General features: G+C 44.6%; 1 protein-coding gene across 1 annotated transcript; it reads left to right on the plus strand.

The window, feature by feature from the left end:
- The first annotated feature begins 4,210 nt into the window (after window positions 1–4,210).
- On the plus strand, window positions 4,211–15,613 carry CNRIP1 (cannabinoid receptor interacting protein 1). Its single transcript, XM_065589675.1, has 3 exons — window positions 4,211–5,110; window positions 7,112–7,256; window positions 14,106–15,613. The coding sequence occupies exons 1-3, from the start codon at window positions 4,932–4,934 to the stop codon at window positions 14,268–14,270; spliced, it is 489 nt and encodes a 162-aa protein (XP_065445747.1). The 5' UTR covers window positions 4,211–4,931; the 3' UTR covers window positions 14,271–15,613.
- The last annotated feature ends 6,047 nt before the right edge of the window (window positions 15,614–21,660 follow it).

Raw genomic sequence — 21,660 nt, forward strand, 5'->3', positions numbered from 1 at the left:
AGAAATGTGGCGCTAAGTCCTGGAGCCACTGAAGTCAATGGGAATTCTGCCATTGACCTCAACGGCGCAAGAAGTTGGCCCTTTATGTAGAATTGGGAGTGTACTGGATTACAAAATTATTTCCTAAATTCTTGAAGCATGCACAGTGTGGAAAGGGGCACACAAGCTGTTATGGGCAGTGCTCATTGGCAACATTGCCTAGTGGTTAGAACACTAGGTCGCTACTTTCCCCACCTCCAATGTCTCTCACTGGCCATTGTCACGCCCTGCAGTGGTCTGGCTTTTGGTGGGTGTTGACTCAATCCTCTGGTCAGGTCACCAATTAGCCTTATCCCTCCGTGGAGTAACAGAGTCCCAAGGAACATATTGGGTCCTATACCCTCACAACTAGGGGGAACTTCAGTCTGTCTTTTGGCCCCTGCCTATGTCCAGTCCCAGTTGCAGAGTTTACAGAGTTTTTTCCCTCCCCTAGCTTCCCAAGAGGGAGTTTGGAAGTGAGGATTTTCATGCTTTTCATAATAAGGGTGGTTGGTAGGGGAGTCCAGGCCTTCCCACTCCACCAAGCTCTGGCCTAGGGCCCTGTAAGAGGCAACAATGGCCACACATGGGAGTGCCTTAAGGCTGCCTCCCTCTCCCTCTTCCTACCACTCATTACCTTGCCAATATCTTACATCATGAGACAAAGTAGTAACAAAACAGAGAGTAACTGAACCTTCAGCCCCTTGGGGCTCAGCAGGCAGGTGCCTGCTCCCTGAGAAAGGCTTCTGCAGCATCCTTCTTCCAGAGCACTTAGGATAGACCCTTCGCCCTGCCCTACCACAGCCCCTTGTGAGTTGTCTAGCTCCCTTTTAAGCTCCACCTCCAGCTGGAGCATGTTCTGCAGATGGGGATGGGCAGGGTCACCTGGGCCCAGAGTTGCTCCCTAACCCCTTCAGTTCCTGTGTGATGTTTTTATACCCCACCACACAAGCATGCATCTTGTCTTCAAGCATCTCTTCTTCCATCTGTCTCTATTCTGCTTTGAGCAAGGGGCCCTTCTGACTGATTGGCTTGGTGTGCTTGTTCTGATGGGTTGCTGGAGCATGAGTCAGAAAGACTCTCTTGACCTTGTACTCCAGTTCAGTGCAAGAGTCATAGGGTGCCTTGTTGGAAGCCCATCTACCTACAGCTCTTTAAAGATGTGAGCTAAGACAAAGCACTGGAGGCTTTCCGGTATAATGGCTACTCACCAGTCGTGTCAGACAGCTTGGGGGTGAGGCCTCCCACACTACAGTCAGTCGCAGATTCTCTCACAGTTCACCAAAGTCCAGTGGTGGTCTTTTTGACAGATGAGGCCCAAACTACAAAACAGTTATTTCCACCCTACCCACTGTATAATTGAATAGCTATTAATAGCATAGCCTTATTTATTGTGAAGATGTGGCAAGTGAACCCAGGAGCTGAAGCTCCCACCATCACTGCTAGCTGAGCTAGTGCAGGGAGTGGTGCATGAGCTGGGCCTGGGGCTTGGCAGAAGTTCCTTGCACACACAGCCCACGCCATGGGGGAAGGGCTGGGGAGGTGCAGGGCATATGTAAGGATAAGGCCTTTGTCTGCAGACATATTGTAAGGCCTAAAGCCTAAGGCCTTCGTCTGCAGCCAGATTAAAATAGCAGCCAAGCAGCGGCCATTAGCTGAGAAGCAGGAAGTCACATCCTCACATTCCATCTAAATTACATTAAAACAATGTAATATTGTTAAGAAAGAGACCCCGCCCAATGGCACCCACTATCACCAGATAAAGAAACAGATCTTAAGATGGTTTAAAAAAAACTTAGTTTGATAGCATTCTGTCTGTCAAGAAATCACTTATCAATAGTTGTGGTTGTGAAAGCCTCATTTCTTTATTGTTTTATCATTATGGTCCCCACTTCCCTATTGTTTATCTGTGTGGTCTCTATCTGGTTCTTTAATTGTTTGTCTGCTGTATAATTAGTTTGACTTGGTGTAAGTTAATTAGGGTAGTGGGATATAATTGGTTAGAGAATTTTGTTACACTATGTTAGGATTGGTTAGTAGAATTTTAGTATAATAATTGGTTAAGGTATAACTAAAAAGGACTCAAATGTCACTATATAAACTGGGGTCCAAAAGGAAGTTCTTTGGGAACCAACTCCAGGACACAGCCTCAAAGATCAGAGCTGCCAGTGCAGAAACTGGAGTCCTCCAGATGGACCTGATCCTGACTGGCCATCAAGAAAAATTCATCTGTCTTATTGGGAGTGGTGAGCACTGTATGTGTAGCGTGTGCAGTCTGTTTTTGGTGATGGTTAATAAATAGAGGTTATGTAGTAAATTACTGTGTAAGGTTCTTTCACTGGTAAAAGGTCCTGCAGACCTGCAGAAGCAGTATACACTCAGAGCCCTACGTATTGGGAAAGGTTGTGGGTACTTAAATTGACCAGGTTAGTTACACCCTGAGCCCTATGGATTGGGTAAGGGTAGGTGCTTTTCGAGGAGCCCTACAGACTGGGAAAAGGTGGGGTGCCCTAATGTGTGCAGGTAACACATAGGCCACATCCCCACCCCCCTGCAAACCCCCTGTAGCCCAGGCTTAGCTACTACAATCCTGCCATGTCCTCACCAAGCAGTGGTTACCACAGTCACGCCCTTGCCAAGTGACTCCTGGGCCTGGTAAATTGCCATGGTAACAATGCACCTTCTTGAGGCATCATTGGCTATACGAAGAGTTGGGCCTCATGCAGCACTACTACCTTCATCAAACTTTCCAGTGTTGCATTTTGCTACTGGAGAGAATGAGTTGTGGCATTTGATCATCCTTATACTTCTATAGATTATCCTTACACTTCTACAGATCTCTCAGTTCAATAAAAGTGCATATGCAACAATGTATTGCGTGGCTGCTGGAAGTTCGTGGTTCTGCCTGGCTTGCCTGCTGATTAGCTCCCCCAGTCCCCTGGAGATCAGATGAAAGGAATCCACATCACACGGGAAATTGGTCTGGAAGTCTTAGTGTGGATGGGGATAGCAGCAGATGCTGGGCCTGGCTTTCTGCAGCCAGAGTCTACATTGCTGAATGGGTGACCAAGTGCATTGTTCCCACGCTGCATCACATGTGATGCAAACTCCACATGAAGTCACATCTCTAAAAGAGGGGCAGGCGCTGTCAAACACCTGAAGTTACACCTATTACCCAGCTGGAGAGGAAAGGGGGCTATCCAAACACCAACGCCACAAATAAACCCTTCTTGTGTCTTGCTTGCAGTCCTGCTTTGGCTTGTTTTCAGTCTAAGGAGACAAAATAACAATTGTTTCATAGGCCCAACCTTGATGTTTTTGATCCATTCTCACTCAGGGGGAGTTTTAGTGGAGGAAAGACTAGGACTTCAGGGCCCAGAGCCAGAGGGGTTAAAACGTCTAAATCGCTGCATGGACACAATTTGTGTAAAATCAGCCAAGTTTTCCCAGGTGCAGACCTGCTGCCGGTAACTGTCCGCTGCAATGGTGCTGAAAGCAGGTCCCAGCTCCCCCTGCAGAGCCACTGCCCTATAGCCAGCACTGAACTATATAGCTAGACATCCCTTTGCTGGGTACCGAGTAACAGTCTGGAAAGTGGAAAGTAGAAACCACTATTACCCCAGTCCTAGGCCTCATTTGGGATCCCCAAGATTATTAACTATGCCAAGCACAAATCATGACCCAGTCTTTTTTTTATCTTGTACAAACAGTCCCCCCAACACGCACACATGCATATAAACACCTTCAAGCCCCAAACTAGCTTTATTGTAGAATTCAAATGCTCTTTTCTGCCTGCAGATGATTTAAGAGGGACGCTTTACCTATTGATTGGACACAGCTAGATCCCCCAGCATCCAAGTGAGTGAGAAATCTAACTATAAGGGAGTTAGCCGGGGCAGTAAGATCAGAAGCACTGCATTCATACTTTGGAATCTTTCCTCTCCTGATAAGATATTCATAAGATAAAGTAGCCAATACTCAGTTGACTGTACCAGAGTAGGAATTAGTCAGGAAGTGCAGTTTGTACTAGACCTAATACTCAGTTAATGCTGTAGCAGTGGAACTAGATTTAAAAGTCTCATCAATTAAACTAGCTCCCCTCACTTGAAAAGGGCTCCCGCCCGATTTTGAAGGGTAAAAAGACCTCCTCTGAATTAGTCCAGTCCCTTTAAGCCCTCCCCCACCCCTCCCCGTTCTCTTTGTCGTGTGTGACCTGGTCTTGTTGTGTCTGGGCTAGATTGTTTCCCCAGGGTTAATCACCGTCCTCCAGGGAAGCTGGAGATACGTGGGTGCCATTAATATGGTGCATGGATCATCTCTGGAGTCCTTTCCAGCACTAGGGAAACGGAGCACACGCAGCCTCTGTGTGTGGATGTAATACAGAAAGCATCAGCTGCTCGCACGCTTTGCAGTTTGGAGGAGGCCCGCTCTGCTTTAGGGAATCACAAACCCTGCGCGGAGCCGTTCCCTTTGCTCCCCCATTTCCGCTCCGGTTTCACTCTCCCTCTGTGCCATTCCCGATCTCCTGCCGCGCCGGCTGCTGCTCGCTGGGCGAGGGCGGCCTGGCCCCTCCCGCAGGAAATGTGGATTACGGCGGGTGCAATCAGGGCCGGTTTAATTCCCTGGAAAGGGGCTGAAATGTGACCAGCTGCAAATGCCCCCGTTGCGCGGCGCCGGGATCCGGCTGGGAGAAGGGAAGGGCGGAGGGGCGAGGGGGGGGAGCCTCAGCGCAGATGCTTCCCCCCCCCCCCATTAGAAAAATTCATCAGCTGCTTTTGGGAAGGGCTGGGCTGGCTCGGGTCTGACGCGGCCCCTCCTCTTCCTCCTGCTTTCCCCTCTTCCTCTCTCTCTCCCTCCATCCCCCGCTCGCTCGCTCCAGTCCCGGGCAGCCGCACGGCCCCTGCTGGGACACCATGGGCGAGATCCCCAAGCTGGTGAAAATCAACGTCTCCCTGAAAATCCAGCCGAACGACGGGCCGGTCTATTTCAAGGTGGACGGGCAGCGGTTCGACCAGAACAGGACCATCAAATTCCTGACAGGGGCCAAGTACACGGTCGAGGTGGTGCTGAAGCCAGGGGTCGTGCATGCCACGTAAGTGCGCCGCACTGCGGGTCTGTCGCTGCTCCCGGCCTCCCTCCCTCCCCTGCCCACTGGCTATTTGTAGAAGGCGGATATTTTTTTCCTGGCAAGCTGACAGCGCAGGATTTCCATTGTCGTCCCCTCCTTTACTTGGAGGGCCCTGTGTCTGGGTGGGCGCTTCTCTCCCCGGCTGCAACCTCAGCATCCTCCCTTTGTAATTACAGCGGATCGCTGCAAAGGCTGTGTGTGTGTGTGTGTGTAATTACAGTGGATCGCTGCAAAGGCTGTGTGTGTGTGTGTGTAGTTACAGTGGATCGCTGCAAAGGTTGTGTGTGTGTGTGTGTGTGTGTGTAATTACAGTGGATCGCTGCAAAGGCTGTGTGTGTGTGTGTGTGTAATTAGTGGATCGCTGCAAAGGCTGTGTGTGTGTGTGTGTGTGTGTGTAATTACAGTGGATCACTGCAAAGGCTGTGTGTGTGTGTGTGTAGTTACAGTGGATCGCTGCAAAGGCTGTGTGTGTGTGTAATTACAGTGGATCGCTGCAAAGGCTGTGTGTGTGTGTGTGTGTGTGTGTGTAATTAGTGGATCGCTGCAAAGGCTGTGTGTGTGTGTGTGTGTGTGTGTAATTACAGTGGATCACTGCAAAGGCTGTGTGTGTGTGTGTGTAGTTACAGTGGATCGCTGCAAAGGCTGTGTGTGTGTGTGTGTGTGTGTAATTACAGAGGATCTCTGCAAAGTGTGTGTGTGTGTTTGTTACTACAGTGGATCGCTGCAAAGGGTGTGTGTGTGTGTGTAATTACAGTGGATCGCTGTAAAGGGTGTGTGTGTGTGTGTAATTACAGTGGATCGCTGCAAAGGGTGTGTGTGTGTATTTTCTTTCCGAAGAGATACATCTTCCTTCCTTAGATAGGGAAGGAGAATTCCCGCCCCACCCTCACGGTGCAGCTTCCTCGACATCAGCCCAATTAAGAAGCCTCCCAGGCTTGCACCACTTCTCCCTCCTGGGGTTTTCCCGGTGTTTGATCTGGAAGGAGAAGCGGTTCTACTAGCCCTACAGTCCTTTGCTCACCAATGGTGGAGGAGTGGGAAGGAAGAAGGGATGTGTGTTGGGGGCTGGGGAGTGGGCGCTGCCTCTGGCTGGACAAGCACAGCTATCCAGGAAAAGCGATCCTCACGCTGAAAAGCCCATTAAAATGGAAAACGCCCAGCTGTAATAATTCACCTTTGAATTATACTCCATGTCTCTTCTCCGGGTTACTACTCAGCCTGCCAAATCAGGCACCATCAGCCAAAATGAGTCAGCCGCACAATTTTTTTATTCTTATTATTAAGAATGCCATAAAACAGGCCTCTGCAGAGACAGGAGGTACAAGCGTCTCTGTGCTTTCCTGTATGGAATATAATCTCTGTAAAAGCCCATGAGTGACCCCACTCCTCCCAGACTGTGTCTGTGCAGTTTCTGGGCACTGTCAGAGAATAACAGAGTTCTCACTTTTTGTTTGGGTACAGCAAATCAGATACTTTATTATCTCTCTATCAATTGCATAGAGGGAGAGAGCTAAACAGGTCTCTCAACAGGTAAACAATTACAGCAAGCATTTATACCTTTTGTTACAGGCAATACTGAGCAACAGCTGCATTTTGTTTATACATAGGTCATTCTGATATTTTGTTTTGCTCACTAATGTAGACTCTTAGTCTACATTCCATATTATCTACACATTATCTACACAAGGTCGCAACAACTTCTCACACAGTTCTTTCCCACTCGCCTCACACATTCCTCGCTTCTACAAATCTCGCGTTATTAGGGTTACAGTTAGCCTGACTCTTGCTAACGAACTGTCATGCATTGCATCCCCTTCCTGTCAGTTCTTTCTCTGCTTCCACAGCACTCCACCTTCATGTTGATTTCATCAGTTTGAGTGATAAAAGCAAGTGTCCAGGGTTTGTGTTTGTAATTGTTTTGGGGTCAAGGGTTGTTTCAAACTGCTTCAGGCCTGTCTATTTCAGGACTATGGGTATAGGAGGAGTGAACATCCCCCTGGAAGAGAAATCAAGAGATCCCCAGGTCGTCTGTTACACAGGAATCTACGATACAGAAGGAGTGCCTCACACCAAAAGTGGGCAAAGACAGCCTTTACAGGTCAACATACAGGTACCATCCCTCTGAGCATGGGCAGCACATGCTGGACACTATAGTGCGTACAGAGGCAAGGGAGATAATGGAGTCAAGAACTGAATCAGATCTGGGGAGGGTGAGATTCTGGCAGCTGGTAAATGGGAAAACATAGAAAGGATTCGTTGTTGTAAAGCTCAGTCATTGTTTATTTTAAAGTGTAGACTTTAAGATGTTGCGTATAATATCCTTGCAAAATGTGAAAGAGGCCATAGCAGAACCACACACTGAAATCACTGTTACTTTCGCCACAGTAACCTGCAAGTCTCACTGAGAAGTACTGCAAAGGGATGACCTTATCTGACCCCCTGCATTGCTCAATTCACGGAGCTGCTCCTGAGTTAAAGTGCCCCCAACTTAACAAACCATGTTTCAAATAGCATGCCACACCTTCCCTCTATGTTCCGTGTGGACACTGGTATAACAAATACTCGTTTGTTTTTAAGGAAAATCAATTTTATTCTTCTAAGTAATTCTCAGATCCACAGAGAGGACCCAGCCCCTCCACCTACTGAGGTCAATGGGGTTCTCGCCTTGCACTCAGGTTCTTAGGTGCCAGTGCTGAAAACATTTACGCACTGGCTTAACTTTATGGCATTTCTCCCTCTGAAGCCAATGGAACTACCAAAAAAAACAAAACAAAAAACAAAAAACAAACAAACAAACAAAACCCATCAAATTAAGCATGTGCTGTATGTGACTGCAGGATGGGGGCTTTATTTTGCTCTTCTGGGCCCAATCCTGCTACCCTTACGTTTTGCATATCTAAAGGCTGTGGGACTGGACGCCTAGATATAAACAAATTGAGTCAAAATAATGTATTCCTTGAGAGGCTTTATATTTCAAGTAATATCTTGCTAGTCTATAAAATACAGACTTGTAGAGTAAATATTTTGCCACTCCTATAAAGCAATTGTTAAAGTTTGGGAAAGTTGTGAGCAATTAAACACAGGGTCTAATAATGGAAAGTGTTGGGCAACCTTCATAATAGGTGGTGTTACCAGCCCCACCAATATTATCCAAGCACAGTAACATAAAAAGCCTAGGGAAAGGAGTGCTATTATGCATGTTGTAATTGCTTCAAGACCAAAGACAGTCATATTAAACATGTTACACTTCTAAAAACCATATATGAAGAGTTTGCCGTGATCACATAGTAACATTTTATAGTCCCAGTAGTGCAAATGGAAAATCACCATTAACAGTTATAATGGCAGGATATGGAATGTGGTAGACACTTCCATTTCAGGCTTCGTCTCTCAGGTTTTTTTGCTCAGACTGAAATTTGCTAAGCAATTGGGGGCAGGGGACGAAGAGATGTCATTTAAAGATTTTGGGAAACCTTGAGGTCTGACCAGCCTAATTGTTAAATATTCTTGTTCAGACATCTATGGGGATCTGACAATGCTCCATAGCTTCCTTCCCTAGCTAGGCACCGTTCCCAAAGGGGCCTTTCACCTAGCCAGCAATTTCCAGATGAAGAATTTGGGGCAGGAGACCATATACATGGCTTTGGAATTGTCTGAATAGATCACTTCTAAATCTTTCAAAGCACTCCCTTCTCTGGCTGCAAAGTGTACATGCGTTGTAAGCAGCAAAGCAGAATTCAACCAATAGGTTTCCAACAACGTTGCTTCCTAGCTGTAATATTTTATTGTGCATAGGAAAAAATCCCACTGAGGCATCCTGACACTTCTGTTCTACACTGCATTTGGGGTAAAGCAGCACGCTTCAAAGTTGATAGACTATTAAGGGAAAGCTAAAACTATTACAAATCAGAAGCCAACTTCATTCCTTAAGAATATCTAGTTACTACTACCATTAATGAGAGTATGGGAGTGAGCATGCTAATGATTTTGTTAAGCCTCTTCGCACACCCAGTGTGAACTAGATGTTTCCTGAAGCCCGAGCTAACTCAGAATCAATGGAGTGCTTGTGCAGTAAATAAAAATCCATACACTTTTCCTCCTAAAGAACCTGACTGAGTGCTTATTAAACCTTTCACATGACTTTTTTGAGTTCACCTTGGTTTGAAAGGAAAACTGCAAAGGAATGTAAAATTTCCAACTACTTGCTCAGATGGATGAGAAGACTGAACCCTTAAGAGTTAATTAAATGTGAAATAATGACGATGGGAGCAGGTATATTGTCAGTTTAATGTAGGAAGATCAGAGAAGCAGTAGATTTCCACAGGTCTCTTCAGAAAAAGTTCTATATGGTTTCTAGACATTTGTGTGGTGGAGTCTTCTTGGTATTCACTGTTTACCTCTATAAAGATGGGGAGGGGGCAGAACCTTAGCTGGAAGAAATTGCCCATAGCTCCATGGACACCAGCTGAGGATCTGGCGCAGAGTGTTAGATTTCTGCTCTTCTCTGTACTTCTAGCTGCGGTTCTGCCCTTGCTATCCTGATGTGTGCTCAGGCTACATTTTCTGTTGCACTTATCATTACTATGGCAATCCCTATCCGCAGGGGTTCCACCCCGTCAATTCATGTCAATAATGATTGAAATGTTTTCAAAGTGGTTTTAAATATTGATTTGTGATTACCTTGAAAATCTGTTTAGAGGAATTTATATTTATATATAGACACACTCATTTGATATATGTAGTCATCTAAAGAGTAAAATCTTTCCATTTATGGTGTATAGGTCCCACTCAAAGAAATCACTTATCAGAACACTGTACTAAATTAAGTAGTTTCCCGTTTAAATTTTTAAGACTTCAAGTACTTTTTTTTATTTACTAGTGTGACATACTAAAAAGATTGAGTAATTTAAGAATCGTGCCACCACTGTAAATAGTTTACACATAACTACAACATGTGTAACTTAACATCGGTGGTCTATATCCTAACTTGAGATACCTCCTTATAATGAGAGGTAATAGCAGATACACTTTTATTTTCCTGGGCAATTTCATTAGCCCTTAAGTGCTTTGTACCATATTCATCACTGCAACATACCACTGCCTGCTTAATATGAGAATTTACCCATGAAAAGCAAATGCCCAGCATCATTTCTGAATTCTGAGAATGTATTTTCTTTTCAAAGGTGTAAGATTAAGATGCAAGATTATTTTCTGTACAAGTTACAAAGGCAATGTCCACTAAATTCCATCAGTAGGTGTAGCAGTCGTGTTCTGCTGTGTCCCCTTAGAGAATGTGGAGAAAATGATGCTTTAGAAGAATCAAACTTCACCGAATAAAGTATCTCCATTCTGCTAGCCATGAAGTTTTCACTCCTACAGCACAGCACGTCTGTGAGCCCTGAAAATCCAGTAGTTTATTTTTCCTTTGGACATATTTTAACATGAACCCATAGGAGGCCCAGGCTTCTGAAGGCTGATTTTTGGTACTGAAATGAAGCAATAACAATATTTGTTCAAACAGCAGCTTTAGAATCAAATCCTGAGATACTGTGAAGTCAACAGGATTTGAAATTGGTAAGCAGCTATTCAACACCTCTCAGGATTTGGTCTAAAGAGCTCAGTCTTTCAAATGTGGGTACTTAAATCTGTATTTAGGCTTCTAAGTATTCAATATAGGTATCTAAACATGGAATTAGGTGTTTAAATCAGCATGTAGTTGCTTAAAGGTATGTAGATCTTTAAGAGATTTAGGCACTTAACTTTAGACAGTCCAATCTAAAAACTACTTTGTGTCCATTTGCGTGCTTAAGCAGTATATAGAGCCCAATTTAAATGTCTAGGTTTTAGAAATTGGCCTTCTTGTATACAGCTTTAATTTCTTTCCCACCCTCCGACCCCCACCCTTTTTTATCCCTGTGTGGATGGTTACCCTGCTCTTCCAATTCTACAGCAGACAAGTCATGTTCTGATGCACACTAGGAAAGGAAGATACCTTGTAAGGGATTAATCCTAGAGTCCTTACTCCAAGCTAAACTTTCATTGAAAGCAGTCAGTTTTGCTTGAATAAAGAGAGCAGGACTGGGCCTCAAGTCATAAACTAGCATTTGAATGGGTAAAAGCCAGAAAATTCCTAGTAATTTATCAGCCAAGATAACCTTTTTCAGAACAGGTAACAAGAAGTTATTTCTTGAGCACAATATATCGAATTTCAGTTACGTGACTTCTTAAACTCTTGTTAATTGTTGGTAGCTAGAGGGATTGAGGGAATAACTAACTACTGAGCCCTGTAGCACATGGATGGGTGATTGCATAAAGAACTATGGCACATACCTGCAAGAGAGGGAAAAGACCTTCTGATTCTAAGTTTACTTTAGCTACCACTATTAACCATGCAGTCCTGGAGAGTCCCTAGGTGGTGGAACTGGGGTAGTTCTTCTGCAGGGTGATGGGACTTTAGGGGAACCATGTAGGGATTGCTCAGCCACCTAGATGGTGCTGCCTGTGCTTACGCATTGGGTTGGGGCACAGCATGGCCAAAACGTCCACAGATCATCCTATCCTTCCCCAGGAATCCCACAGTGGGGCTGCATTAAGATCATAAGGACTATTCAGGGTAGTTCTGCAGGGTTTGGGTTGGGGGGAGGGATTCTTTTCCCTGTACATCTCTCCAGTCCAGCTTTTCTATACAGTTGCTATGAAGTCGATACCCCCATCACTTATTTCCTGGCCTATCCCATCTAATCCTATCAACAGTATTACAACTGACTTTTTTCTCCAAGGAAGTTCACAGACATCCCCCACCACCATTCTCTGCTCCCCCAAATACACATGCAAACTCCTTTAGTGCATTGCACAAGGCTCTCCATCAGATTAACTATCCTCTCAGATGAGGATGGCTGACACTTCCCTCCACTAGCAATGCCATTCCTGGGTTGGTAAGTGGGGTTCCTTGAGCAGGAGGAGGCAGTCCTTTTCCCCAGGGCTAAGCATGGTGCTTACACAGCACTCTCAGCCTCTACTGCTTTGGGTTACAAGTGGCCCCCAGGCTGGGTAGCTGAAACCATGTCCGTTCCTTGGAAATGAACACAGCCACTGGGGAGAGTGTGGGAGAGCTGCTACAGTAACTTCAGATTCTCAGTAACTGTTTTCTGTGACTTCCTGTAATAGTGCAGATATTAAGGCGACACCCATGACTGAAGTCCGATTGTCAAAAGAACTCAGAACCCAGTAGCTCCCATTATGATCATGACAAATTCTAATTACCAATGGGCATTGCTGGGTGCAGAGTTCTTTTGAAAAGGTGTCCCTTCCGCAGCAACAAGGTGGGTGAGGTAATAAATGTGTCCCTTAGGTTAGGCAGTGGCAGCTTACTAACTGCTCAGCAGGCAGAAGCAAAATAACCGCCCAACCGGGAAATAAGCTGTAATCGGTCAGGTGTAGACACGGAAGCTTCTGCTTCTTCAGGCTGGCTGAAAGAGTCATTCTGAAAAGGGATTTACATGATGACTTTCCAGTGGTGAATACAGTATGTGGATGATCAAAGGTCAGCTCCTGAATGTATGATTGCAATGAAAACCGTCACATGGAGAAGAGTCATTATTAAAATGAGCAATAGGAATATTTTAAAAGGAACACTAAAAACATAGTAATACTTATTCCATTGCAGTAGTACTGACTTCAGCGGTTAGTCTCCTGCAAATAGAACATACACCAATATAATGCTCTGTTGAGCCTGGAGCTGGCGTGTACAAACCCTCATACCCACATTTCAAAGACAACCTCCAAGGTCATTTGTGCTGGTGAAAATCTGCAGGACCTCAGTTGAAGTCAGTGGAGTAATTCCCACATTTACACAGGTGCAATTAAAATGATAATCTATCCTTGTACCTCTCATGCGAGCGTATTCTGCTGGTGTCTTGCAAGAGGTTGGGGGGAAAACATGAGATATTTCCTACTGTTGGAATTCCAAGTTATTATTACTGTAGCCCCATTCATTTCTAAATAACATGTTTAAAGTAATGTTAGTTCATAGACAAACGCCAAGTCCAATACAACTTGAAATCAATTCTCTTTCATTGTAATGGAACGTACCCAATCACTCATACTTCGCTATCTCCTAAGCAACCGCTAGAATATACTTTGCTATCTCCTAGCTTCTGTCATTTGTCCCTAAATTATGATTCAATAGCACATCACAATGAACAGTGATTATAGCAAAATGTAAGTGGGAGCCTCTCTCACTCTTGTTTGGTATAAAAATGTGGAATAGAAGCCAAGGAAAGTCTACAGATAGCTCACATAGTAATAACTTGCATTAATCTACAGATTGAATGGCACCGCAAATGAAAAAATAAGGTAACACTCGAGACTGCAGGCAAAGCAAAAAGGAGGAAATTCATTACGGTTAATTCTATGTACAGATCAAAGTACACAGGTAACCCACTAACCTCAGATCTCCTGGCAAGCACAGTACATTGCACAATGCTGGAAAACCACATCTCATATGTTGGCGATATATATTTCACACAATATGTATTTGGCATAATCACCTGCTTTCATCACCTCACCAAGTGTTGCAGGATCCTCATTTAAAGCATTATAAGCCTGATTCTCCACTGCCTTGCCCCCAGAAGTTACTTGCACTTACAGAAAGTGGGTATAAAATGGTACCTGGTCAGAATGGTATCACTTTCACTCACCTTGCACAAGTATAGATGAGTGGCAGAGGGACAAGGCAGGGGAGAATCAGGCCCTGTATGTACTACTAATTATGCTTAGGCACTAAAGATTGCATGAAGGATACTATGGCAACCTTGAAAGATCTTTGATTTTGCTACTTTGGGAATAACCCTTACATTAGTGTTTCACACGCGCAGTTTAGTTGGAGGGCACATTGCATTGAGGAAGAGGGGGAAAATTTAAGCTGCTTACTAACAACTTTATTCCCTGTCCTTCGCAGTTTAGTGACATCGGCACTTTTGAGACAGTCTGGCAAGTCAAATTCTATGACTACCACAAACGAAATCATTGCCAATGGGGAAACGCCTTTGGTAGCATCGAATATGAATGCAAACCCAATGAGACACGCAGTCTTATGTGGATCAACAAAGAGATGTTCCACTGAAGATGAGCAAAGTGGACACTGCTGGACAATCTTTTTTTTAAAAAATCTACCTTTAAACCAGCACAAAGCCTTAACAAAGGCATACTATACAGTTGCTTTGTCCCGCGTGGTACAAATAACATGCTAAATTATACATACAGTGGGTGCCATTAAACCTTGACACTTGCTACTCACAGTATTTGAACTTATCATGGCATCTGCAGTATTCTTCATCCTTGCAGTAGGGAATTCTGCAGGCACCTTGGTAAAGTAAACACTGTGATGCCAACAAGATGTGGATAATACCCACTAAACAGTATCACTGGATGTAATACCCTTGGTGAAATACCTTGCATTAGTAAAATTCAGATCCAACTTCATATTAGTGATGATTTCTGTATTTATATTTGTGTTGTCCCTAAAACATGCTCCATTGTGCAGTTTGTCTACGTCTTGTCATGGTAGACAGCAGAAGTGCAAGTTCTGGATGTTTGGACATTGGCTACTGCACTGTTGAAGTTGCGTTTTCATATTGGGAGACTCGGACATACTGAGTCTCCCTCTTCTGTTAATGTCGTAAAATATGCTGTGACTGGCTTTCCTCTTTTGTGAAATTTGGTAAAATGTCATTGTTTTGCTATGTTCCCCAGTTCCTGAAGTGATTTTTGAAAAACCAAGAGATACCATGAAAACCATTAGCATAACAAAACATACCGAAAAGCAATAAATCTGTGGTCTTAAAGGCATAATTGCACATCTATTGATGTTGCTGATACATATCTTTAGAGCATGTACACTGCTCTAACAAAATATAATGGTCACACCTAATGTTCTCTGAGTTCGTCGAGATTATCAGTTCCAGTGGTAGTCTCAATTTTTTAAGACTAGGAATATTGCTCAAACCAGTAGAATCTTTCAAAAGAAATGAATTTTTTGAGGTGTGATCACTGTACTGTACTAAAACCTCCAGACTTTCATATCAGCCAGAAATACTCATCTCTGAAGAAGGGCCCAGATCCTGCAAATGCTCACACATGTGACAGCAAAAGGACAGTCAAGTTGTAAGTAAAGTGCATCAGTGCACACTTGTGCATGAGTGTTGCAGGATCATGACTTAAGGTGCTAAACATGTAATTTCCAATGTTTACAGCTGAGAGGCAAAGGGGAACGTAGATTCAGATTTCTTCTTTCAATAAATAAAGCAGGTAAATTACTATACTGTCCCACCTTCGATCTCTGCTGGGTTAAGTTCTCTCTCTGGTATATTAGTTGTTCCTGTAATCCTTTGTGAATAATTTTTAAATCATGTCTGTAAATTGTAATCACAACTTTTGACCTTTTTAATAAAGGACTTGGAAATAATCTATATTTTTCTGAGCATGTGCCATCTAATTGGCTTCTCTTACTTTTGACTTTAAAGTTGAGTATAGGAATGAAGGCCAAGATTTTCAAAAGTGACTAGTGATTTTAGGCACCTACCTTGAAACATCTTTGGAAAGGACCTGACATAGAGGGTTGGTTTTAACATGTTCTGAAAATCAGGCCCCTTTAAAATGTCTCAAGTTGGGTGCCATAAATCACTAGTCACTACTGAGAAATTCTGACTCCACATGCTAGAACCCAGGCAGCGAGGATTGTCTTAGTAGTATGTACAGATACAGATTCCATATGAAGTTCATAAACAGAAGACAGAATTTGTCACCACCATATTGTGACATTACCCAAGGTACAATCTGTACTGATGAACAGCTTTATCACCTCAGTTCTCCAACCTGGGGTGCCTTTTACACTGCTTCGCTGTGAGAGTTACCACTCATGGTCTGCTCACACACAGCCTCCAACATATAAATGATTCCCAGTTACAGTGTATGAGTGCTATAGCCAACCACTGATGAATTACACTGCAGAGCAACATCAGCAAATTCCCAGTCCCATACTTTCCCCCAGAAATGTACATCTTGTAGTGCCGAGCTCTCTCCTGGAGTATACAAGCTCATATAAAGTCTGTCATTTTATTAATAGAAAATGATATGAACAAATCCTGTTATCCCAAATGGAGTTTCCCAAATACTTCAATCCAAACACACTAGTTTAGATAAAACAGTAAAACAAGCTTATTAACTACAAAAGATAGATTTTAAGTGACTACAAGTAACGAGGCATGAAAGTCAGAATTGATTATAAAAAAATAAAAGTAAGACGCAACTAATGCCTAACTTAACAAGTTAATTGAATTCAAAGAAAAAGTCTCTTTTACCACAGGTTTTAGAAATTTTACTGGTTGAATGTCTCTCAGTCAGGATCTCTCCCCCAGTCCAATGTTGCTTCCTTTGTTCGTCAAGTGTTGTTGATGCCATGGGTAGAGAGAAAATGAGGACTCAGTTGGGGCATCTGCTCTTCTTTCTTATAGGTCTTTCTTTTCTTTGAGAATCATCTCCAGCTGAGGTTCAGGAGACTGAAAGTCTGTGTGGACGGGAACCACCAGCACTTTCTTTGTTAAGATGTAGATTTTCACCTCACATCTTTTCTTGCCAAAGAATGGTTACTGTCCATTTGATTTTGTTGATTTTGCTGACACCTGGCTGAGGCGTTGGTAGCCTTTTGTCTCTAGAGAACTGGTTTGTGACTGCTCTCCAGATGTGGAATATGCCTTAGAAATATCATAGAGTAGAATCTTATAACTTTACATACAATGTTGTAACACATAGTTCACCAGGACAATTATGATTAGCAACTTATGAGTTTTCAAATGATACCTTATAAGACATACTTTGTACAAAATTGATCATAGTCCTGTAAAAGGGGTGAACATAGGGGTACAGACTGTCACACAAATAATTTGGGCAAGCCTAAATTAAGGACAAATTAAAAAGGGACATGGAAAAAGTGTTGGAGAGAAGGCTTTGGATTATTTGACCATGGGATGGTATTCCAAGAAGAAGGAGTGCTAGGCAGAGACGGACGCCACTTAATGAAAAGAGGGAAGAGCATCTTCGCTAGCAGGCTGGCTAACCTAGTAAGGAGGACTTTAAACTGGGTTCACTGGGGGAAGGAGACCAAAGCCCTGAGGTAAGTGGGGAAGTGGGATGCCAGGAGGAAGCACGAGCAGGAGAGCGCAAGAGGGGAGGACTCCTGCCTCATATTGAGAAAGCAGGATGATCAGCGAGTTATCTTAAGTGCCTATACACAAATGCAAGAAGCCTAGGAAACAAGCAGGGAGAACTGGAAGTCCTGGCACAGTCAAGGAATTATGATGTGATTGGAATAACAGAAACCTGGTGGGATAAATCACATGACTGGTTTACTGTCATGGATGAATATAAACTGTTCAGGAAGGACAGGCAGGGCAGCAAAGGTGGAGGAGTTGCACTGTATGTAAGAGAGCAGTATGACTGCTCAGAGCTCCAGTATGAAACTGCAGAAAAACCTGAGAGTCTCTGGATTAAGTTTAGAAGTGAGAGCAACAAGGGTGATATCGTGGTGGGAGTCTGCTATAGACCACCAGACCAGGGGGATGAGGTGGACAAGGCTTTCTTCCGGTAACTAACAGAAGTTACTAGCTCACAGGCCCTGGTTCTCATGGGGGACTTCAATCACCCTCATATCTGCTGGGAGAGCAATACAGCGGTGCACAGACAATCCAGGAGGTTTTTGGAAAGTGCAGGGGACAATTTCCTGGTGCAAGTGGTGGAGGAACCAACTAGGGGCAGAGCTCTTCTTGACCTGCTGCTCACAAACAGGGAAGAATTAGTAGGGGAAGCAAAAGTGGATGGGAACCTGGGAGGCAGTGACCATGAGATGGTCGAGTTCAGGATCCTGACACAAGGAAGAAAGGAGAGCGGCAAAATACGGACCCTGGACTTCAGAAAAGCAGACTTTGACTCCCTCAGGGAACTGATGGGCAGGATCCCCTGGGAGAATAATATGAGGGGAAAAGGAGTCCAGGACAGCTGGCTGTATTTTAAAGAATCCTTATTGAGATTGCAGGAACAAACCATCACGATGTGTAGAAAGAATAGTAAATATGGCAGGCGACCAGGTTGGCTTAACAATGAAATCCTTACTGATCTTAAACACAAAAAAGAAGCTTACAAGAAGTGGAAGATTGGACAAATGACCAGGGAGGAGTATAAAAATATTGCTCAGGCATGCAGGAGTGAAATCAGGAAGGCCAAATCACACTTGGAGTTGCAGCTAGCAAGAGATGTTAAGAGTAACAAGAAGGGTTTCTTCAGGTATGTCAGCAACAAGAAGAAAGTCAAGGAAAGTGTGGGCCCCTTACTGAATGAGGGAGGCAACCTAGTGACAGAGGATGTGGAAAAAGCTAATGTACTCAATGCTTTTTTTGCCTCTGTCTTCATGAACAAGATCAGCTCCTAGACTACTGCACTGGGCAGCACAGTATGGGGAGGAGGTGACCAGTCCTCTGTGGAGAAAGAAGTGGTTCAGGACTATTTAGAAAAGCTGGATGAGCAGAAGTCCATGGGGCCGGATGCGCTGCATCCGAGGGTGCCAAAGGAGTTGGCAGATGTGATTGCAGAGCCATAGGCCATTATCTTTGAAAACTCATGGCGATCGGGGGAGGTCCCGGATGACTGGAAAAAGGCTAATGTAGTGCCCATCTTTAAAAAAGGGAAGAAGGAGGATCCGGGAAACTACAGGCCAGTCAGCCTCACCTCAGTCCCTGGAAAAATCATGGAGCAGGTCCTCAAGGAATCAATTCTGAAGCACTTAGAGGAGAGGAAAGTGATCAGAAACAGTCAACATGGATTCACCAAGGGTAAGTCATGCCTGACTAACCTAATTGTCTTCTATGATGAGATAACTTGCTCTGTGGATGAAGGGAAGGCAGTGGACATGTTATTCCTTGACTTTAGCAAAGCTTTTGACACGGTCTCCCACAGTATTCTTGCCAGCAAGTTAAAGAAGTATGGCCTGGATGAATGGACTATAAGGTGGATAGAAAGCTGGCTAGATCGTCGGGCTCAATGAGTAGTGATCAATGGCTCCATGTCTAGTTGGTAGCCGGTATCAAGCGGAGTGCCCCAAGGGTCGGTCCTGGGGCTAGTTTTGTTCAATATCTTCATTAATGATCTGGAGGATGGCGTGGGCTGCACCTTCAGCAAGTTTGCAGATGACATTAAACTGGGAGGAGTGGTAGATACGCTGGAGGGTAGGGATAGGATACGGAGGGACCTAGACAAATTAGAGGATTGGGTCAAAAGAAATCTGATGAGGTTCAACAAGGACAAGTGCAGAGTCCTGCACTTAGGATGGAAGAATCCCATGCACTGCTACAGTCTAGGGACTGAGTGGCTAGACAGCAGTTCTGCAGAAAAGGACCTAGGGGTTACAGTGGACGAGAAGCTGGATATGAGTAACAGTGTGCTCTTGTTGCCAAGAAGGCTAATAGCATTTTGGATTGTATAAGTAGGGGCATTGCCAGCAGATCGAAGGACGTGATCATTCCCCTCTATTCGGCATTGGTGAGGCCTTATCTGGAGTACTGTGCCCAGTTTTGGGCCTCACACTACAAGAAGGATGTGGAAAAATTGGAAAGAGTCCAGCGGAGGGCATCAAAAATGATTAGGGGTCTGGAGCACATGACTTATGAGGAGAGGCTGAGGGAACTGGGATTGTTTAGTCTGCAGAAGAGAAGAAAGAGGGGGGATTTGATAGCTGCTTTCAACTACCTGAAAGGGGGTTCCAAAGAGGATGGATCTAGACTGTTCTCAGTGGTAGCAGATGACAGAACAAGGAGTAATGGTCTCAAGTTTCAGTGGGGGAGGTTTAGGTTGGATATTAGGAAAAACTTTTTCACTAGGAGGGTGGTGAAGCACTGGAATGCGTTACCTAGGTAGGTGGTGGAATCTCCTTCCTTGGAGGTTTTTAAGGTCAGGCTTGATGAAGCCCTGACTGCAATGATTTAGTTGGGGCTTGGTCCTGCTTTGAGCAAGGGGTTGGACTAGATCAGGGGTCAGCAACGTTCAGCACGCGGCTCGCCAGGGTAAGCACCCTGGCGAGCCGGGCTAGTTTTATTTACCTGCTGACGCGGCAGGTTCGGCCGATCGCAGCCCCCACTAGCCGCGGTTCGCCGTCCCGGGCCAATGGGGGCAGCAAGAAGCGGCGCGGGCGAGCGATGTGCTGGCCGCGGCTTCTCGCTGCCCCCATTGGCCCGGAATGGCGAACCGCGGCCAGTGGGGGCCGCGATCGGCCGAACCTGCCGCGTCAGCGGTAAAGAAAACTGGCCTGGCCCGCCAGGGTGCTTACCCTGGCGAGCCGCGTGCCGAACGTTGCCGACCCCTGGACTAGATGACCTCCTGAGGTCCCTTCCGACCCTGATATTCTATGATTCTATGATTCTATTCTATGAAAAAAACTTTCTTCCAATGAAGTTCTGTTAGGAAATTGATAGTTGTAAGACAACTTCTGAATAATATACAGTCTGAATATTGAGCTATATTCGGCTACTAATCTGTACTTCTACCGTTAGGCAAGACCTCATGTGTTCCATGGGTCTGCAGCAATGAAATTTAACACAGAATCTGCCTACCCAATGCCACAAAACTGCCCCAAAATCAAAGTTTTCATTAATTTTTAAAAAAATCTTTAGTCCTTTGGGTTGTGAAAAACACCTAAAAATCACTAATTCAGTGTCTCCCTGAGTTTTCAGAGGGCCTCAACCCACAGTACTGAGACTTACTAACTGCCCTATTCATCTCAATGGCTTAACCATGAAACTTACATTTTAGATGGCGATATCCCTGTCAGCATTTAAAAAAGAAATCTCTAGCTAACATGCCCCACATAATCTTTAACTTCCATGAGGCAAAAGCCTTAGCTGTCCCCTCCCCATGCTACTAAAACCTCCATCTTAACCCCACCCCACCCCAAACTATTTATATGGTGCAGTTCTGTCAGTACAAAAATCTACAATGTACTGAAAATTGGAAGTGTGAGAGCAGCATGAAATAAATGTAATATACAAATTAATAGAGACACTGTTGTACTGGCAGAATTAAAATGCATGCAATAAGCCCCTCCAATTTAAATAGCTGACATGGAATTCTCAACCTACCACCCCTAGTGGCAGAGAATCCAGGGACTGGTCAGAAACTTTAGCTCCAGTTTGCCATGGAGTACATTGCCCTTAGATAACTGGAAGTGCTCCCAGGGCAGAATCCTGGGTGCATGGCAGCAAAGTATCCATTTACCATAACATATTCTGGCTCAACACAGCGCTGACCACTCCTGGGCATACTCAGCTACAGTACAATGCACCAAGGGATCAGGGAAAGGGCCCCACTCACACTCGGCCAATGGGTGATACGAGCTGCATTAAGGGGTGGAGGGCTCATGCAAATAAACCTCCTGGTCCCTTCAACAGCCCTCTGTGGTACTCATGTTCTCC

Source organism: Chrysemys picta, chromosome 3, assembly GCF_011386835.1.
Source record: "Chrysemys picta bellii isolate R12L10 chromosome 3, ASM1138683v2, whole genome shotgun sequence".
NCBI classification, from domain to species: Eukaryota; Metazoa; Chordata; order Testudines; family Emydidae; genus Chrysemys; species Chrysemys picta.

Bases quoted from the DNA above. Each gene is read 5' to 3' on its own strand.
- CNRIP1 (XM_065589675.1), top strand. From the start codon at position 4,932: ATGGGCGAGATCCCCAAGCTGGTGAAAATCAACGTCTCCCTGAAAATC. The intron at 5,111-7,111 runs GTAAGTGCGCCG...TGTCTATTTCAG, and splicing joins CCAGGGGTCGTGCATGCCAC to GACTATGGGTATAGGAGGAG. The intron at 7,257-14,105 runs GTACCATCCCTC...TGTCCTTCGCAG, and splicing joins CTTTACAGGTCAACATACAG to TTTAGTGACATCGGCACTTT.